Raw genomic sequence first — 21,457 nt, 5'->3', positions numbered from 1 at the left:
AACTCGCACAAAACATAAAAAGAAAGTAAAAGCTTTTACAGATATATAAAACGGAAAAAAGTGACTAAAGTAAATGTTGGTCCCTTAGAAGATGAGAAGGGGGATTTAATAATGGGAAATGTGGAAATGGCTGAGACCTTAAACAATTATTTTGCTTCGGTCTTCACAGTGGAAAACACAAAAACCATGCCAAAAATTGCTGGTCACAGGAATGTGGGAAGGTAGGACCTTGAGACAATCACTATCACTAGGTGGGGTAATGCTGGACAGGCTAATGGGACTCAAGGTAGACAAGTCCCCTGGTCCTGATGAAATGCATCCCAGGGTAATAAAAGAGATGGCGGAAGTTATAGCAGATGCATTCGTTATAATCTACCAAAATTCTCTGGACTCTGGGGAGGTACCAGCAGATTGGAAAGCAGCTAATGTAACGCCTCTGTTTAAAAAAGGGGGCAGACAAAAGGCAGGTAACTATAGGCCGGTTAGTTTATCATCTGTAGTGGGGAAAATGCTTGAAACTATTAAGGAAGAAATAGCGGTACATCTAGATAGGAATAGTGCAATCAAGCAGACGCAGCATGGATTCATGAAGGGGAAATCATGTTTAACTAATTTACTGGAATTCTTTGAGGATATAACGAGCATGGTGGATAGAGGTGTACCGATGGATGTGGTGTATTTCGATTTCCAAAAGGCATTCGATAAGGTGCCACACAAAAGGTTACTGCAGAAGATAGAGTTATACGGAGTCAGAGGAAATGTATTAGCATGGATAGAGAATTGGCTGGCGAACAGAAAGCAGAGAGTCAGGATAAATGGGTCCTTTTCAGGTTGGAAATCGGTGGTTAGTGGTGTGCCACAGGGATCGGTGCTGGGACCACAACTGTTTACAATATACAGATGACCTGGAAGAGGGGACAGAGTGTAGTGTAACAAAATTTGCAGATAACACTAAGATTAGTGGGAAAGCGGGTTGTGTAGAGGACAGAGAGGCTGCAAAGAGATTTGGATAGGTTAAGCAAATGCTAAGCTTTGGCAGATGGAATACAATGTCGGAAAGTGTGAGATCATCCACCTTGGGGGAAAAAAAACAGTAAAAGGGAATATTATTTGAATGGGGAGAAATTACAACATGCTGAGGTGCAGAGGGACCTGGGGGTCCTTGTGCATGAATCCCAAAAAGTTAGTTTGCAGGTGCAGCAGGTAATCAGGAAGGCGAATGGAATGTTGGCCTTCATTGCGAGAGGGATGGAGTACAAAAGCAGGGAGGTCCTGCTGCAACTGTATAGGGTATTGGTAAGGCCGCACCTGGAGTACTGCGTGCAGTTTTGGTCACCTTACTTCAGGAAGGATATACTGGCTTTAGAGGGGGTACAGAGACGATTCACTAGGCTGATTCCGGAGATGAGGGGGTTACCTTATGATGATAGATTGAGTAGACAGGGTCTTTACTCGTTGGGAGTTCAGTAGGATGAGGGGTGATCTTATAGAAACATTTAAAATAATGAAAGGGAGAGACAAGATAGAGGCGGAGAGGTTGTTTCCACTGGTCGGGGAGACTAGAACTAGGGGGCACAGCCTCAAAATACGGGGGAGCCAATTTATAACCGAGTTGAGAAGGAATTTCTTCTCCCAGAGGGCTGTGAATCTGTGGAATTCTCTGCCCAAGGAAGCAGTTGAGGCTAGCTCATTGAATGTATTCAAGTCAGATAGATAGATTTTTAACCAATACGGGAATTAAGGGTTACAGGGAGCGGGCGGGTAAGTGGGCTGAGTCCACGGCCAGATCAGCCATGATCTTATTGAATGGTGGAGCAGGCTCGAGGGGCTAGATGGCCTACTCCTGTTCCTAATTCTTATGTTTATGTTTCTTATAAAGGCGATTTGGGTACAATCAATGCAGCCCTGTACCTTTGGGAAGCCAGCAATCCTGAAGAAGCACACAGCCCTCATGGATCGCTTGTGCAGTCATTGGGAAATTGAAGAAGTCATTCCTCTGCGCAGACAGTGCAGCCGTGACCTGGTAAACGCAGGCATGTATTGCACGTTGAGAGCTGGCGCACACATCTCCAGTTGTAGCCTGAAACGATCCTGAGGCATAGAAGGCAAGTGCAGCTGTTACCTTCACTTCAACAGACAAGGCAGTTGGCGTTCTGCTTCTCGGCTGCAAATCTGCTCTCAGCATATCATAGATCTCAACGACAACTTCTCTGTGGAAACGCAGTCTTTTGACAATCAGCAGCGCGAAGGCTACTTGCTGTGTCTTTGGCTGCAGTCAGCTGCTGCCGCCACCCCATCCCATAGCTGAATGGCCTCAGCTTCCCTCAGCTCGAAGGCTGCTTGCTGTTTCTTTGGCTGCTGTCGAGCCACTGACGCCGCCCTGTCTCCTACTTGGAAGGAAGGCCTGCCTGAAGCACCGCAGCTCGAAGGTTGCTTGCTGCCGTTGTTGGGCTGCCGTCAAGTCACTGACGCCGCCCGTCTCCTACATGGAAGACCTGCCTGAAGCACCGCAGCTCGAAGGCTGCTGCTGCTTCATACAGGTAGGAATATTCAATATTTTGTATTTACTTTTATAATTTTTTATTCAGGATGGCTCTTTATTTGTATAAGAAAGACTGTTGAATGCTTGTAGAATTTAATTACTTCTCCTCCCCACCCCGTTCCCTATGCCTGATTTGTAAACTACGCCTGATTTCTAAAGTGTAGCCAAGGTTTTTTTTTGAGCGTACAAAAATCTACACTTACTCCATTCTAAATTAGTTTGGAGTAAGGTTTAACTGCCTAAAACTTTCAAAACAGGCGTAAGTGGCCAGACACGGCCCCTTTTGAAAAAAAAAATCTGTTCCAAAATGAAACTGTTCTAACTGACTAGAACTGGAGCAAACTAAATGCCGAGAATTGCAATTTCTAAGATACTCCATTCGAAACCAGTTGCTCCAAAAAAATCGGAGCAACTCAGGCAGAAACTTGACCCCATAGAGACACAAATAGAATTGATTAAACTAAAACAAGCAAGAGCATGTCTGAATGAAGAGAGGGCACGTAGCTTCAACTCCTGTAGAATTCACGAAAAACTGCTCCGCAAATTTGTCTGCCTTGGCTATGAGGTGTAGAGCTACATCTGGAAGAGGAGACTGATCATATAACTGGATATCAACAATATTTCAATTAACCAGACTGCAATGCTGATTACCACTGGATCAGTAAATACCAAAGTTATCTTATGTAGTTGTTAAAGTAGAAATAGGTCTCCCATTATTTATTAACAAAGCTATGTCACAAGGGATCTAAGCCAAGTTCTCCACAGAATCATGACCCAGTACAAAACACAGGAATCTAAAGCACTGCAACAGGAATATAAAATGTATTTCCTGAGCCTGAAGCAATTACCACTGGATCCAACACGCATCCAAAAACAATTTTTCATTCAGGCAGAGCAGAGGAGGTGGGGCAGGGGAGAGGCGAGATGAGGCGGAAGAGAGGGGAGATGAAAACCAGTTGAGGATTTAACTCATTTTCTCCCATCTCAAGGCATCGGCTCTTGCTGGTTTCATGGGTGCCAGCTTCCCTCTAGAACTGCGCGAGTACAGAATTTTCGGCTGGAGTGATGTAGTCTTGCCTACAGATGTGGACTGGAAATTATTTTGGAGCTATGCCGCTGGCTCCCTTCCACTACTGGGATTTTCCACGAGAAGTGACAGGACACAGGCATGCAGAAATTGCGGTCGGAGGCTTCCCGCGGAGGGATTCCTCCGACCTGAAAAATATCTACAAACTTACCTGGTGGTCCAGGAGGTTCGGAGACTTGCGGTCCTACCCTTCAAACGAAAGTCTGCGTAGAGGTGCACGTATCCCAGGGATGTAGGCGTTTCGCAGGCGTTCCTGGGATCACGTGGGCTGGCCCAAGCAATCCAAGTAGGGGTATTCCCATTCATACTTATGGTGAGTTCCGTATGTATGGAATCACCATAGGTATGAATGGGAATACCTCCAAAAATACACAAACACTTAAAATATATATATTTTTTTTTTAAAACATCACATTTCAAAAATCAAAATGGATTTATTTAAAACAAATGTAAATTTTTGAAAAATAAATTTACATTATTTAAAGTGTCTAAAAATAAACTTACCTATTTCACAGGTTGTTAAATGTTTAAATTATTTTAACAAGTTTTTTTTTGTCCTTTAAAAGTCTTACGACTGACCTGCTTTGATCAGTGCATTCGCTGGGCAGGAATGGGCAAATAGCCCAACTCTCTGTCAGCGAATGCTCATTTCTAACAGATACACATAATCTGTCAAGAGGATTCTTGACAGATTGCAAGTTCTGGTTTAGGCGCATGCCTAAACCCACAACTTGCGGGGCGCATGGGCACCTTGTACATGCCCGTAGGAGCCACAAATTCGGCCCGTTGAATATATCCACCCCAAATTAGATGCAAAATATTGGATGTCATATAATCTATTTCCTGGCCTCTACACCCAAACAACACGGTGTCAGGAATGCCATTGCATTTCAGATGTTAGAATTGCCATGGTATTTGTGGGGTGGCAGGGGAAATGAGGTCGAGGGTTACCTTACTCTAATCTAATGCAGTCCAATCAAATGCATAGGTTAAGGTGGTATTTAAAAAACATTTGGAACTAATCCCAAAGGCTGCTGACCAAGTCCTCCAGTAAACAAAGAGGGAGTGAGAGAAAGTGAGGAGAGAAATAGCGAGAGGAAATGAAGTGAAAGAAAGCGAAGAGCGGGAGCAAGAAAGAAAAGCAAATCTACCACATGACTCCACAACCACAACTGTGAATTCTTGATTCCAGTGTTTCAATTATTCACTGATGGTGGGCCACAGTAGCAGTAAAATTAATGTGGCCATTTCTAGGAATAATTCAAGCAATATTGAAGTACAAAAATACATTAAACCAAAGTACAGAACTTTGTAAAGTAGGTTAAGCAGTCATCGACAACTTCCATTTATATAATGCCTTTAGCGTAGGAAAATTTCTCTAGGTGCTTCACAAAATTGATAACGAACCAAACCAGAAGATATTAACAGGGCGTGATTAAAAGCTTGATCAGAAAGGTAGGAGTTTCCCTCAAACATCATTATTAAAACAGACTCTGATCATTATCACCTTGCTGTTTGTGGGACCTGTGTGTGCAAATTGGCTGTTACATTATCTACATTACAACAGTGACTACACTTCAAAAGTGACGTCGTGAAAGGCGCTACAGGTGCAGCTTCGAGAATCCGGAGCTCTCGGGACCGAGGCCATTCTGGGTTCTCTGCTTTCGATCGTCTTTCTGACATCACGAATCCGGAAACACCCGAGCCCAGGTTCGGGTATTGCTGGATTTCGGAACGTCAGAAAGGGCGTGGGCGCCCCCACTGAGGGGGTGTTCGGGTTGGGCGGGCCCTGCCGCCGAGGTGGTGCTTGGGCAGGCCAGCGAGGAGGCACCGAGGTAAGGGCAACGGTGGTGAGCGGTACAAGGGGCGGTGAGGCGAGGCCCACGGCTGGGCAGCGGGACCTCGAGGTCGGCAGGGAGCGGATTCCGGAACATTTTACAGATTCTGGATGATTTTTCTACTGATCGGTCCGGTATCCGGATCTCCGACGCTGCACCTGTATATAAATGCAACCCATTTCATTTTTTTTTCTTTTACCTAGATTCTGATTCTATATCATGTGGTCTCTATCAAAGTCTCCTGTGATAAGTTATGCTTTCACTTTACTTTTTTCTTCAAAATAGCCCTAAAAATATGCAGAGGTGTGACAAAGCAGGATACATTTTATTTTCCACATGGTTTAGAGAAATTACAAAAAGAATCAAGAGCAGCATGGCAAAAAAAATCCTTCGGTCATAATTTCAATTTACAGCAAATAGGTATAGTGTATGGCACAATCTGAAGCTAAACCAAAAGCATACAGGAAAGATGCGATTGCACTGGAAAGGGTGCAGAGGTGATTTACAAAAGTGTTGCCTGGACAAGAATTTTGGCTATGAGGAACGATTGGAGATGCTGGGTCTGTTTTCTTTGGAACAGAGGAGGCTAAGGGGAGACCTGATTGATGTGTATAAAATTATGAGGGATCTGGATAGAGTGGATAGGAAGGACCCGTTTCCCTTGGCAGAGGGGTCAGCAATCAGGGGGCATAGATTTAAGGTAATTGGGGGGGGGGGGGGGGCAGGGGGGGAGTTTAGAGGAGATAGGAGGGGAAATTTCTTCACCCAGAAGGTGGTGGGGTCTGGAACTCACTGCCGGAAAGGGTCTTAGAGGCAGAAACCTTCACATTAAAAAAATACTTGGATATGCACTTGAAGTGCAATAACCTACAACAGGGCTATGGACCAAGAGCAGAAAAGTGGGATTTGGCTGCATATCTCTTGGTCGGCTGGCATGGTCACGAAGGGCCGAATTGGCCTCCTTCAGTGTTGTAAATTTCTATGATTCTATAACACAAGAATTAATGTTTACACAAGAAAATTAGACTTGTAATTGGAACGTCCTTTGGATGAAATTTGACAACTAAACCCAAGACTCATTCTCGGATTGGCAATCAGTAACTAGTGGGGTGCCACAGGGATCAGTGCTGGGACCCCAAATATTCACAATCTATGTTAACAACTTGGAAGAAAGGACAAATGTAACGTAGCCAAGTTTGCTGATGATACAAAGATGAGAGGAAAAGCAATGTGTGAGGAGGACACAAAAAATCTGCAAAAGGACATACAGGTTAAGTGAGTGGGCAAAAATTTGGCAGATGGGGTATAAATGTTGGAAAGTGACTTTGGCAGAAAAAAAAAATCAAAGAGCAAGTTATTATTTAAATGGAGAAAAATTGCAAAGTGCTGCAGCACAATGGGACCTGGGGGTACTTGTGCATGAACACAAAAGGTTAGTATGTAGGTACAGCAAGTGATCAGGAAGGCCAATGGAATCTTGGCCTTTATTGCAAAGGGAATGGTGTATAAAAGCAGGGAAGACTTGCTACAGTTATACAGGGTATTGGTGAGGCCACACCTGGAATACTGCGTACAGTTTTGGTTTCCATATTTACGAAAGGATATAATTGCTTTGGAGGCAGTTCAGAGAAAGTTCATTAGGTTGATTCCAGAGATGAGGGGGTTGACTTATGAGGAAAGGTTGAGTAGGTTGGGCCTCTGCTCATTGGAATTCAGAAGAATGAGGTGTGATCTTATTGAAACGTATAAGATTATGAGGGGGCTTGACAAGGTGGATGGAGAGAGGATGTTTCCACTGATAGGGCAGACTTGAACTAGGGGGCATAATCTTAGAATAAGGGCCGCCCATTTAAAACTGAGATGAGGAGGGATTTCTTCTCTGAGGGTTGTAAATCTGTGGACTTCGCTGCCTCAGAGAGCTGTGGATGCTGGGACATTGAATAAATTTAAGACAGAGATAAGACAGTTTCTTAACAGATAAGGGATTAAGGGGAGCGGGCAGGGAAGTGGACCGAGTCCATGATCGGGTCAGCCATGATCGTATTAAATGGCAGAGCAGGCTCGAGGGGCCCTATGGCCTACTCCTACTCCTATTTCTTATGTTCTTATAAGATGCAAAACTTTAAAAAAAGAGAATCACGTCAGGAGCAGCACCAGGCGTACCTGAAAATTAGGTGCCCACCTGGGGAAGCTGCAATACATGAAAACATAGAAAATAGGTGCACGAGTAGGCCTGTGCCACCATTCTATAAGATCATGGCTAATCATTCCCTCAGCACCCCTTTCCTACTTTCTCTCCATACCCCTTGATCCCTTTAGCAGTAAGGGCCATATCCAACTCCTTCTTGAATATATCCAACGAACTGGCATCAACAACTCTCTGCGGTAGGGAATTCCAGTTGATCCAGTCTCTCCTCATATGTCAGTCCGGTGAACCTTCAGGACCACATGCATGCTAAACAGCAGAAGCAGCATGCCATAGACGGGGCTGAGCGATCAAAGCTCTGCAGTCTTGTTGTAGGGTGTTTAGTGTGCTCCGTATCTCTATGACTCTCCCATGAGTCGACCAGTGCTTTAAAACTCCCCGGTGTGGGTTGTTTCCCTATGGACGACAGGAGCTTTTGCCAATAGTTCCTGCCCAGCCCATCAATTAGCGAGTAATCCGAGAGAGAGAGAGAGAGAGAGAGAGAGAGAGAGAGAGAGAGAGAGAGAGAGAGAGAGAGATACCAAGGTCAGATAGGTCTTCTCCTATGCCCAATGCGCAGCTTCCCCAGCGAGATTACTGTGTAACCCGGCCGTGAGCGGATGCCACCCGGTTGGTCTTCCGAATTATACTGCGAACCACAAGCCTCACAATCCCCAAGTTCAGACACAAGGAGTACTGTGGATAAATTATAATTGACAGACAAAACGAAACAGGTTGGTCAAAGATCGATTCCTTTTTATCACATTCACAAAACAATAACCCCTACTCCTCTTGCTTATTGCTTAAAGAGTAGGTGACTGTGGACACTAGTTTAAAAACCTTAGACTAAATACCCCACCCTGTCGGTTACGCCGAATTAACCCAGAATCTAAGCCTAGATAATGGAAACACTTCTAACGCAAACCCTCTCCATTTGGTCAGAACCCACACTTGGAAACACACACACACCTGTAACCTCAGTGACCATTTAGCCAGAATGTGCAGAAAGCCTGTAACCAGGCTCATATACGAGGCGGATGAACCAGATGAGGGTTCTGCGAGGCAGGATGACGCTTGGGGCAAATCAATGGACACTGAAGTTCAGTGGGTTCATGTGGCAAACATTCACAGCTCATATACCAAAACACCACCCATGATGATGAAAGTCTTATTAAACGGCATCCCTGTACACATGGAGCTGGACAAGGGGGCCAGCCAGCCACTCATGAGTGTTCAACAATTCAAAAAGCTGCGGCCACTCAAAACCAGCAGACCCAAACTAGAATGCATTGAGATGCAATTACAGACGTACACCAAAGAAATCATTCCAGTGCTAGGCAGTGCAATGTTGGCGGTCACACACAATGGATCGGTGAACTGGCTGCCGCTCTGAATTGTCCCGGGCAATGGTCCTGCACTGTTGGCGTGGAGCTGGTTAGCTGAGATGAACTGGAAATGGGGGGGGGGGGGGGGGGGGGGCGTGGGGATGGGGGGGATGTGCATGCCATGTCATCTGTGGAGCAAAGTTCATTATCACAGGTCTTACAGCAATTTGAGTCACTATTTCAACCTGGCGTCGGGACGTTCAAAGGTACCAAAGTCGTGATAAGCATCACTACAGCGATGGGCTCATGCTGGCTGCGTATGACTACACTATCCGGCATGGCACCAAAAATTGCGCTCACGCGCTCAGCATCTTCCACTGGCCACCACCGAGGGGGTAGCGGAGCAAAGCGCTGAGATGGTCATAGCTGTCGATGCCTTTGACAGCGCAGGCTCCCCCATCACAGCCCACCAGATCAAAATCTGGACCAACAGAGATCCCCTCCTATCCTTGATTAAGAAATGTTCCAGACTGGGGATTGGGCGCCCGCACATGGAGCATGCCCTGAGAAGGTCAGACCGTTCCACAGGTGGATGGATGAGCTCTCCATCCAAGCCGACTGCCTACTATGGGGCAACCAGGTAGTCATGCCCCAGAGGGGCAGGGAAGCATTCATCAGGGAACTCCACAGCAAGCACCCAGGCATTGTGCTGATGAAGGCCATTGCTCGGTCACATGTGTGGTGGCCGGGAATTGATTCAGACCTGGAACACTGTGTTCGCAGGTGCACGACGTGTGCCCAGCTAGGTAATGCCCCCAGGGAGGCCCCGCTCAGCCAGTGGCCCTGACCCACCAGGCCATGGTCACGTATTCACGTAGACTACGCGGGCCCGTTCATGGGAAAAATGTTTCTCATTGTGGTTGATGCGTACTTAAAATGGATCGAGTGCATAATTTTGAATTCGTGCACGACATCCACCACCGTGGAGAGTCTGCGCGTGGTCTTTGCGACCCATGGCTTGCCGGACATCCTTGTTAGCGATAATGACCCATGTTTCACAAGCTACGAATTCTGGGAGTTCATGTCGGGTAATGGCATTAACCACGTCAGGACAACACCGTTCAAGCCGGCCTCCAATGGCCAGGCGGAACGTGCGGTCCAAATCATAAAGCAAGGCATGCTCCGGATTGAAGGACCCTCCAGTCAATGCTGCCTATCGCGCCTCCTGCTGGCCTATAGGTCCCGACTACACTCACTCATGGGGATCCCACCAGCGGAGTTACTCATGAAACGGACAGTCAAAACTCGGCTGTCCTTCATTCATCCAGTCCTGTCCGACATTGTTGAGGGCAAGCGCCAGTCCCAAAACGAGTACCATGACCGAAATTCAAGGGGGAGATGTATAGAAATTGCTGACCCCATATTTGCTCTCAATCTCGCTTTGGGGCCCAAATGGCTTGAGGGTACTGTAAAAGACAGAGTGGAATAGGGTCATAGTGGTTAAACTTAACAACGGGCACATATGCCGCAAGCATCTGGACCAAGTAAAAAAAAAAAGGCTCAGCACTGAGGAAGATCATGAGATGGTATTCACACCACCGCCAATGAAAGAGCAACAAGAACATTCAGCAGCATGCACAGTCCCTGCGGCCAGCCCGGAATCACCACAGGTGACAGACACGCATACCAAGGCTCAACAACCAGATCCCCAATTGTGGCGCTCCACGAGAGCGCAGACCACCCGAGACACTTAACCTATGATCCCAATAAGATGTTGAGGGGGAGGTGATGTCATGTATGTAACCTTTATGTAACACTGCAATACTGTATATACGCAAGAAATGCACACCTTGACCACAGGGGGTGAACGTTTGGGAGACACTCCTCACCTGGTCATCCAGGTATATAAAGGGAGGTCCCATGCAAGGTCATCACTTCTTGGTCCTGTGAATAAAGGTTCAGGTCATGGAGTGACCTTGTCCATAGAATGTGTCTCGTGTGGATTTGTGGTATTGTGTCAGGACTTTATAGTTGTGACCTTGGTCTCTTTATTGTAACTCCAGAGTGAGGAGACAGTATGGTAGACTGCCTTAGATGAAGAAATGGAGTGTAATATCTCCAAGTTTGCAGATGACACTAAGCTGGGTGGCAGTGAGCGCTACGAGGAGGATGCTAAGAGGCTGCAGTGTGACTTGGACAAGTTCGGTGAGTGGGCAAATGCATGGCAGATGCAGAATAATGTGGATAAATGGGAGGTTATCCACTTTGGTGGCAAAAACATGAAGGCAGATTATCTGAATGGCAGCAGATTAGGAAAAGAGGAGGTGTCATGGTACATCAGTCATTGAATGTTGGCATGCAGGTGCAGCAGGTAGCAAATGGCATGTTGCCCTTCATAGCTAGGGGATTTGAGTATAGGAGCAGGGAGGTCTTGCTGCATCTGTACAGGGCCTTAGTGAGGCCTCACCTGGAATACTGTGTTCAGTTTTGGTCTCCTAATCTGAGGAAGGACGTTCTTGCTATTGAGGGAGTGCAGCGAAGGTTCACCAGACTGATTCCTCATATGTCAGTCCCGCCATCCCAGGAAAGACTGGATCGACTGGGCCTGTATTCACTGGAGTTTAGAAGAATGAGAGCTGTTGATACCAGTTCGTTAAGATATATTCAAGAGGGAGTTGGACATGGCCCTTATGGCTAAAGGGATCAAGGGTTAATGGAGAGCAGGAAAGGGGTACTGAGGTGAAGGATCAGCCATGATCTTATTGAATGGTGGTGCAGGCTCAAAGGGCCGAATGGCCTTGTCCTGCACCTATTTTTTATGTCTCTACTTGCTTGCCCAGGGTGTGCAGGTGACCCTTGGGTCTCCCACAGGTGTGCCCCCGAATGATAATTCTTACACATTGGTAATGTTTACATACATAACAGAAGTGCTAATTCTTTGTTGCGTTGTTGACTGCTCTTTCATTGAAAGAGTCCAGAGGTGTTACTTTTGGCCTGCAAACCTCATTGTCCATCCAGACATCCCGGCTCCATGGACAAAAGGTGTTTTTCCACAAATCACACAAAGTTTGAAATGAAAAGGCCTCTCTGCCTTTCATGATGTCAGCGTTGAGACTGGTCCCATGGCAACCCAAAAGACAGACAGCTCCTGCTATACTTCACAGAAACCAAAAATCAGTCCTTTTAAAGGACTGAAGTCCAAACTCCATTTTGAAATGCAGCCCATGCATCTCCATTTTAAAAGGGTACAGATCCATTTTAAAAGTGCAAAAATCTTTCCGGCCCATACAAACACTGATGTTGGCATCGGCCAAATCCTACATGCCACATCCAATTATGAAGGGTGGTGGATCATTAAACAACTAATTGGAGGAGAAGGCTCCGTGAATATCCCCATCCTCAATGATGGCAGAGTCCAGCACATGGTTGCAAAAGTCAAGGCTGAAGCATTTGCAGCCATCTTCAGCCAGAAGTGCCAAGTGGATGATCCATATCGGCCTCCTCCTGGGGACCCACTAACACAGAAGCCAGTCTTCAGCCAATTCCATTTACTCCATATATCAAGAAACAGCTGAGCGCTCTGGATATAGCAAAGTCTTTGGGCCCCGACAACATCCCAGCTGTCATGCTGAAGATGTGTTCCAGAACTAGCTGCGCCTCTAGCCAAGCTGTTCCAAGTACAGCTACAACACTGGCATCTATCCGATAATGTGGAAAACTGCCTAGGCATGCCCTATCCACAAAAAGGTCAAATCCAATTTGGTCAATTCTTCTCTTCTTCTTAGATAGTCCCTCATAGCACAGTTGATCACTTTGGTGATATCAAGCTCACCAATAACCTGCTCACTGATGTCTAATTTGGGTTCCGCCAGGACCACACGGCTTCAGACCTCATTACAGCCTTGGTCCAAACATGCACAAAAAAAAAGAGTTGAATTCCAGAGGTGAGTTGAGAATGACTGCTCTTGACATCAAGGCAGCATTCGACCAAGTGTGGCATCTAGAAGCCCTAATAAAACTGAAGTCAATTGGATTCAGGGAAAACTCTCCACTGGCTTTAGTGATACCAAACACAAAGGAAGATGATTGTGGTGGTTGGAGGTCAATCGACACAGCCCTAGGACACTGCTGCAGGAATTCCTCAGGGCAGTGCGCTAGGCCCAACCATCTTCAGCTGCTTTATCAATAACATTCCCTTCATAAGATCAGAATTGGGGATGTTCGTTGATGACTGCACAGTATTCAGTGCCATTCGCAACTCCACAGATCATAAATCATAGAACATAGATGCGGGAGTAGGCCATTCGGCCCCTCAAGCCCGCACCGCCATTCAATAAGATCACAGCTGGTCAGTCCATGCCTGCATGCAGCAAGGCCTGGACAACAGTCAGGCTTGGGCTGATAAGCGGCAAGTAACATTCACGCCACAAGTGCAAAGCAATGACTATCTCCAACAAGCAAGAGTTTAACCACTGCCCCTTGATCTTTGGCATTCTCTACCTCAGAGCTTTGGAGGCTGAGTCATTGAATATATTGAAAATGGAGATAGACAGGTTTATGAATAGGGGAGCCAAGCGTTTATGGAAAACAGGCAAGAAAGTGGAGTCGAAGCCAAAATCAGCTCAGTCATGATCTTATTGAATGGCAGAACAGGCTCGAGTGACCAAATGGCCTACTCCTGCTCCTATTTCTTATGTTCTTGTATGGAGCAAGAATTCTTCACGATTGGAGATCAGAAATGTTTCTACTGTTTACTTATGCTTTTTTCTTTTAAATACTCCTGAAAATGTTAATATTTTGGGGCTGAAATTGCCCACTGCCTGAAACAGGGCGCACTCTCTGGGTTTAAAAAGCTGTTCTCCGCTGCAACCCATGTGGCGGAGATGCCATTGAAATTTGGCACTTAAGCTTTTTTCCCTGTTCGGGGCGGATGTTGCGTCGGCCAAGGGCGGAAGTGCCCCTGCAGTGGGTCTGCCGCCCCGACCAGTCGTCAGCGTGATGCGGACGTGCCGTCTCGCAATGGCACATCACAACATCTCTCCCCTTCAGTTAAAGGAGAGCCGCTGCAAGCTCTACAGCCTCTTCTGTCAAACACTGGGCTACCAAGGAGGATTTTGGGCGGGCCAGCAGCCTGGTCCCCAAGATGGCGTGCCAGGCTGCCTGTTGGTGGCCCGGCTGAACCCAGGGGCATAATTGTCGGGCCCACCTGGCAGTTGGCAGACAATAAAAAATAAAATGGCACCACTGGCAGCACCACCTCCCCATTAAAGGCGGCCGCGCCACCGACCAAGTGCACCGACAGAAAAAGCTGTCAGGGGCACCGACCGGTGGTGACGCCGCTCCCACAGGCCAATTCCGCAAAAGGGATATTTCCCGTGGAGCAATTTCAGGAAGGGTCGCCGCCAGTCGCTAAGGGGTTGGCGAGTGCACACCATGGCGGTAAAACGAGCAGTGGGGTCCCCTACACTGCTTCGACCCTGAGGAAGGGAATGTTGAAAATGGTGGCTGCTGCGCAGAGAGTCGGCGTCTATTCAGTATGGCCGCTTTCCAGTGGCTAGAGACCTTATCGAAAGGGACAATTTCTTCCCCTTTAATGTCTTGTCAGCAGGCTCTACAGATATTTAGTCAGCCTGCCCATCAATATTACAATCACATTAGCTTACTCAGTGCTGAAGTAGAATACTTTGAAAGTGGCAAGCTAAATAATTTAGCTACCTATATGACTAATCTGCACAAAAGGGACTCTATCTGGCATACACTGCCACACCCCATTTACATTCTGCAAAGTCACTTCCAAATGCCGTTCTGCACATTTAAGATTTTGCTCTGCTGTTGGTATTTATAGTACAGATGTTGGACAACTTGAGCAAAAACAGAAAAAACATGACTGTCACAGGCATTTCTGTCACAATTTACTTATTGAAAACAACTACTGGAATAGACACCACGCCAATGAGGGGAACGTCACTGCACTACCTGCAACTTTAAAAATGGTCAGTAACAGAGAATCAACGAAGGATTAAAAGTAGTATGGCTTTGTACTGTCAACATCCAGTTCTGATGAAAGGTCATCGACCTAAAACGATAACTGTTTCTCTCTCCATAGATGCTGCCTGACCTGTTGATCGGTTCCAGGAATTTGAGATTTCCAGCATCTGCAGTATTTTGCTTTTGTTTTAGCATCCATATATTGTTGACTTCACTTTCACCATTGGCAGATTTTATGATAGTGAGAAAGAAGTTTGAATCCGGGTTTGGCAGCTCTGACTTCCAGAAATGCAACAATTGAGCTCCCAAAAAGTCATGTGAACTGTGTTAATTTTACTGGCAAATTAGTCAAATGATGCATTCATTAGTTTGTTCTTTGCCCCTCATATTGGGGGTATTTAATGTCTCCTTTCTCCACTTCATAACTTTTAAAGTTATTTTCATAGTTTTCGACCAGAGGCATACACTGGCCTCTTCATATTAGCTACTGAACCAGCTTGACTGTTAGAATGCACAAGAGAATGCCACAAGTGCATGCTCTGTGATACCCCTCTCACTCCTGCATCTCTTTTAGACTCTGGCTGAGATCATCAAAGTCTCTTGAATAACTGATGAGGGATCATTTACAGTCAAGCATTCAACGGCCGATTATGTCATGATCCAACACATTTGTCGCATCGGTCTTATAAACACTGACAATTAAGCATTTACTTTAAAATATTGCTCCTGATAGTTGATATTAATCAAAGACCACAAATCAGTGTGAGCTGTTCATGTGACAGGATCCACATTCTACACAGCTGGACTATGCCAACAGTACTTTTATGCATCTGCCCACATTGAGCACTAGAATGTACTGAAAATTAAAATTACTCAACTACATACAACCAATATATGCTGTGGCATACAATGGTTTGTGCCAGATATTTTCACTTTCACCAGGAATAAAGTCAAGTGACTGATGTTTTCAACCAAATGGATTAATGTTGTCAAAATGAATTGGCAGTGAAAGTGCTGCAGTGACTAGTCTCATAAATGCAACAGAAACACTAATTTTACATTACTTACTGTAAAAAGTTAAGAGTTCATATGAGATTATGCAGATGCACTATTCCCCCCACAAAGATCAACATGTCATCTTTTTAAAACTATGTTCCTATGAAGCTCTTTGGTTTGGGGGGGGGAGAGGTAAAGTGCACAAGACAAAGAGGAACACACACACACGCACACAGGCAGATAATAAAGGAAACAGAAAATATTTGCAATACAAATAGTGCAATTAAAATCTCTCCATCATTATCCTGCCTCTTAAATAAAAGTTTGCATTTGTTACTCACTGATTTGGGGTCCCAGGCGGAGAACGTGAAGGTAGACTTTGTGTTTCAAGTCGGTCATCTGACAGTGAATTCCTGCTTACCAATTCCCAGTTCATCCCGCTCATCATCTTTCTCGTCAATGGTTTACTGGGTGATCTGAATCGTTAAAAAGGGACAAAAAAAAAAATTGGCCAGTTTTTAAAAATTAGGCTTCAAGTGGAGGGAATGTTATCAAAGCAATTAGGTCTCAACACGATGTTGAAACAACAAATGCATAACTTGGGTAAAAGACAAGCCTAAAGCTACATTGTAAAGTAAATGTAAATTGTTTTAAGCACCATCTCTCTAATCTTCTATATCACCATCGAACGCAGCTTAAAATAGCAAAATACTATGAGCAATTTTCTCTATCATAAGCTAAAAACGCTGGAGGTCATTTAGAAACACATTCACATGATTAACCATTGATTTTAGTAATCGTAATTTAGTTCATGATTACTGTGCGCGATTAAACACATGATCCTCACCTTACCAAGCCTCAAACTAAGTTGCCATTAGGTACCATTTTTGTTGTAAATGGAACAGCTTAAAACTAGAATACGAATTGCAAGTAAAACAAAACAGTAAAACACATACTACATTTCCATAGCCTCACCATGGCTCGTTCCTTTTCAGACATTTAACAATGTTTAAGCAGATCTGAAAATTTATACCCTTTAGTTTTCCGACAGAGCAGTAAATGGAAAATCTTGTGCTGATTAATGCACACCTCTATCTGCCTACTCAACTCCTTCAATGAACTAGATTTGTATATTTAGACTATGTTTTAAAGAGTTACCTGCGATACATGCATATTAAATATATTTAATCTCGCTCCTTGTAAAGAATACTGCCATCAGAAACAAAAAGCAGACTGTAGTTTTGTTGTGTATTTTCCAACTGAAGGAAAAATATTTCAACAGTTTTAACTTCTAAGTCCCACCTACTCTGACTGGTTTGACAAATTTCCTGTGCACTTTGGAAATTTCGCAGAAAACGTAACCACATTGCATCAGCGAGCTGTTCTCAGCTGTGGTTTTTCTGACCACCATGGTTGTATCTGCACTGCCATTTCTAGTGTCACATGGAAAATGTACCAACTAAACTCTGGTGAAAACGCTGCACAAAATTACTTCTCTCCATTCCTTTTCAACACCCTCTCCCACATTTTAATCTTGTTTTATGCTCCAATATATCTAAACACGACTAGTAACTACGTAGCTGGTTACTCTTCTGAAAACTTGCACAAATGTTTTAAAACTTTGAATCTGCATCGTAATCATTCTTTCACCCACTATCTGAATTTGGTGATGAAGTGACCCGTAACAGGAGCATCTAATGTAGGAAGACACCCCAAAGCATTCCGAGCATAGTCACACAAAAATTGGTAGCTAGCCAACAAAGGAGATATTATGGGCCCAAGTTTCCACACGATAAAAAACGGGCGGCCCTCAGAGCTGGGCGCCCGTTTTTCGCGCCTAAAACGGCGCAGGAAAAAAAACTCGCGATTCTGGAGAGCCCTGCAGCTCCTTGTCTGTTTGGCGCGGTGCCCAGGGGGGCGGAGCCTACACTCGCGCCGATTTTGTAAGTGGGAGGGGGCGGGTACTATTTAAATTAGTTTTTTTCCTGCCGGCAACGCTGCGCGTGCGCGTTGGAGCGTTCGCGCACGCGCAGTGTGAAGGAAACACTGGCACTCGGCCATTTTTGTAGTTCTTTGCAGCTGTTTAATTTTTGAACATTTTTTAATAAAAGCACATTGCCATCAGCACTGAGGCTTCCTGCAGCCTTCTCACTGTCTCCTCCCCCCACCCACCCCTCGCTGCGTTCGGGCGGGCCAGCACTCCCTCCCTCCCGCCGTCGGGAACGTCTTTCTCTCCCACCCCCCCGCTGCGTTCGGGCGGGCCCGCACTCCGTCCCTCCCGCCGTCGGGAACGTTTTCCTCCCCCCCCCCCCCCCGCTACGTTCGTGCAGGCAGGCCCGCACTCCCTCCCTCCCTCCGTCGGGAACGTCTTCCTTCCCCTTCCCCCCACCCCCCCGCTGCGTTCGGGCAGGCGGGCCCGCACTCCCTCCCTCCCTCCCGCCGTCGGGAACGAACTTGTGAGGCTGGCTGAAGCACTTTCACAGAGATAGGAAGATGGTTTATTTAATCTTTTCTTGGCTTATAAATGTTTATTCAGGTTGGATTTATTTGTATAATATTTGTAGAAGTATAAATAAGGATTTATTGTAGAATTTAATGACTTCCTTTCCCCCCCCCCACCTCATTCTGGACGCCTAATTTGTAACCTGCGCCTGATTTTTTAATGTGTAGAACAGATTTTTGCTCCATTCTAAGTTAGTTTGGAGTACGTTTGCACTGTGGAAACTTTGAAATCAGGCGTCAGTGGCCGGACACGCCCCCTTTTGAAGAAAAAATTCTGTTCCAAAGTAGAACTGTTCTACCTGACTAGAACTGCAGAAAAAAAAATGAGGAGAATTGCGATTTCTAAGATAGTCCGTTCTCCACCAGTTGCTCCTAAAAATCAGGTGCAAATCATGTGGAAACTTGGACCCTATGAGGGGTGACTAAAAACTTGGTCTCAGGTGGGTTTGAAGGAGTCTTAAAAGGAGACACAGGTGGGGAGGCAGAGGTTTTTAAAGAGGGAATTCCAGAGCTCAAGGCCTAGGCAGCTGCAAGGTGAACATTTACATCTAAACACTTTCACTGAAAGCAGTTTTCTTTAAGGAGCATTTTGTACACAACCTAAATCAAGCCACACTTAAAGATAGTTCATTCATTTCTTTTGGAGTGGCTTCAGTGTGTTGCAATTTGAGCTGCAGTGAATTAGTGTGTCAGATCTTAGATTGGAAAAAACAAAAGGTTTATTCCACTATTTTGACCTGGAATTTGCAGTGGGTAATGACAGCGAACTACCAGCGTTCACCTTCATTACTGCTCTGAAATGGATTACAACTTCAGGATTTAACACTTGCGCATCTAAACGTGGAAATCCTGAAGTTGCAGTGTCATTCACTGCGCTGTTGACCACCACCTCTTGCACCCAACGATCAGTGTAGTCGGAAGAAAATGTAGGATTTTCCATGATAATAGCGATGTTAAATACCCCATTAAATGTTTGAATAGGTGTAACTGGGTTTTTTATTTTTTTGTTCATGGGTTGAGGGTATCGCTTATAAGGTCAGTATTTATTGCCCATTGCTAATTGCGCTCAAGGGGGCGATGAGCCGCCTTCTTGAACCGCTGCAGTCCGTGTGGTGAGGGTATTCCCACACAGTGCTGTTACAGAGGGAGTTCCAGGATTTTGACCCTGCGACGATGAAGGAACAGCGATATATCTCCAAGTCAGGATGGTGTGCAACTTGGAGGGAAACTTGCAGATGATAGTGTTCACATGCGCCTGCTGCCCATGTCCTTCTAGGTGGTAGAGGTCACAGGTTTGGGAAGTGCTGCCAAAGAAGCCTTGGCAAGTTGCTGCAGTGCATCTTGTAGATGGTACACACTGCAGCCACGGTAGGCCAGAGGTGGAGTGAGTGAACGCTGAAGGTGGTGGATGGGGTGCCAATCAAGCAGGCTGCTTTGTCCTGGAGAGTGTCGAGCTTCTTGTGTTGTTGGAGCTGCATTCATCCAGGCAAGTGGAGAGTATTCCATCACACGCCAGACTTGTGCTTTGGGGAGTCAAGAGGTAAGACACTCGTCGCAGAATACCCAACCTCTGACCTGCTCTTGTTGCCATGGTATTTGTGTGGCCGGTCCAGTTGAGTTTCTGGTAAACATAGAAACAGAGAAAATAGACGCAGGAGTAGGCCATTCGGCTCTTCGAGCCTGCATTGCCATTCAATGAGTTCATGGCTGAACATGCAACTTCAGTACCCCATTCCTGCTTTCTTGCCATACCCCTTGATCCCCCTTGTAAGGACTACATCTAACTCCTTTTTGAATATATTTAGTGAATTGGCCTCAACAACTTTCTGTGGTAGAGAATTCCACAGGTTCACCACTCTCTGGGTGAAGAAGTTTCTCCTCATCTCTGTCCTAAATGGCTTACCCCTGATCCTTAGACTGTGACCCCTGGTTCTGGACTTCCCCAACATTGGGAACATTCTTCCTGCATCTAACCTGTCTAAACCAGTCAGAATATTAAACGTTTCTATGAGATCCCCTCTCATTCTTCTGAACTCCAGTGAATACAAGCCCAGTTGATCCAGTCTTTCTTGATATGTCAGTCCCGCCATCCCGGGAATCAGTCTGGTGAATTTCGCTGCACTCCCTCAATAGCAAGAATGTCCTTCCTCAAGTTAGGAGACCAAAACTGTACACAATACTCCAGGTGTGGCCTCACCAAGGCCCTGTACAACTGTAGCAACACCTCCCTGCCCCTGTACTCAAATCCCTTCGCTATGAAGGCCAACATGCCATTTGCTTTCTTAACCGCCTGCTGTACCTGCATGCCAACCTTCAATGACTGATGTACCATGACACCCAGGTCTCGTTGCACCTCCCCTTTTCCTAATCTATCATCATTCAGATAATAGTCTGTGTCTCTGTTTTTAACCACCAAAGTGGATAACCTCACATTTATCCACATTATACTTCATCTGCCATGTATTTGCCCACTCATCTAACCTATCCAAGTGACTGCAGCCTCATAGCATCCTCCTCGCAGCTCACACTGCCACCCAACTTAGTGTCATCTGCAAATTGGGAGATACTACATTTAATCTCCTCGTCTAAATCATTAATGTACAATGTAAACAGCTGGGACCCCAGCACAGAACCTTGCGGTACCCCACTAGTCACTGCCTGCCACCCTGAAAAGTACCCATTTACTCCTACTCTTTGCTTCCTGTCTGCCAACCAGTTCTCAATCCACATTAGCACACTACCCCCAATCTCATGTGCTTTAACTTTGCACATTAATCTCTTGTGTGGGACCTTGTCGAAAGCCTTCTGAAAGTCCAAATACACCACATCAACTGGTTCTCCCTTGTCCACTCTACTGGAAACATCCTCAAAATGGTAAATGGTGACTGCCAGGGTGTTGATGGTGGGGGATTCGGCGATGGTAAGGGATTCGGCGATGGTAATACCGTTGAATGTCAAGGGGCAGTGGTTAGACACTCGCTTGTTAGAGATAGT

The 21,457-nt window shown here is 45.7% G+C and overlaps 1 protein-coding gene across 6 annotated transcripts in view; it reads right to left on the bottom strand.

Annotated features, from left to right (window-relative positions):
• Positions 1-21,457, bottom strand: part of ptpn4a (protein tyrosine phosphatase non-receptor type 4a) — a 287,492-nt gene that overhangs the window by 61,391 nt on the left and 204,644 nt on the right. For all 6 annotated transcript variants that reach the window (XM_070875277.1, XM_070875279.1, XM_070875282.1 and 3 more), the window contains one exon: positions 16,303-16,437. In XM_070875277.1, coding sequence (XP_070731378.1) covers positions 16,303-16,437 — 135 coding nt within the window. The remainder of the gene's footprint in view (positions 1-16,302; positions 16,438-21,457) is intronic.

This window comes from Pristiophorus japonicus, chromosome 3, assembly GCF_044704955.1.
Source record: "Pristiophorus japonicus isolate sPriJap1 chromosome 3, sPriJap1.hap1, whole genome shotgun sequence".
NCBI lineage: Eukaryota > Metazoa > Chordata > Chondrichthyes > Pristiophoridae > Pristiophorus > Pristiophorus japonicus.
Note: the sequence above shows the minus strand (reverse complement) of the source record. Positions and strands in the feature narration are given on the sequence as shown.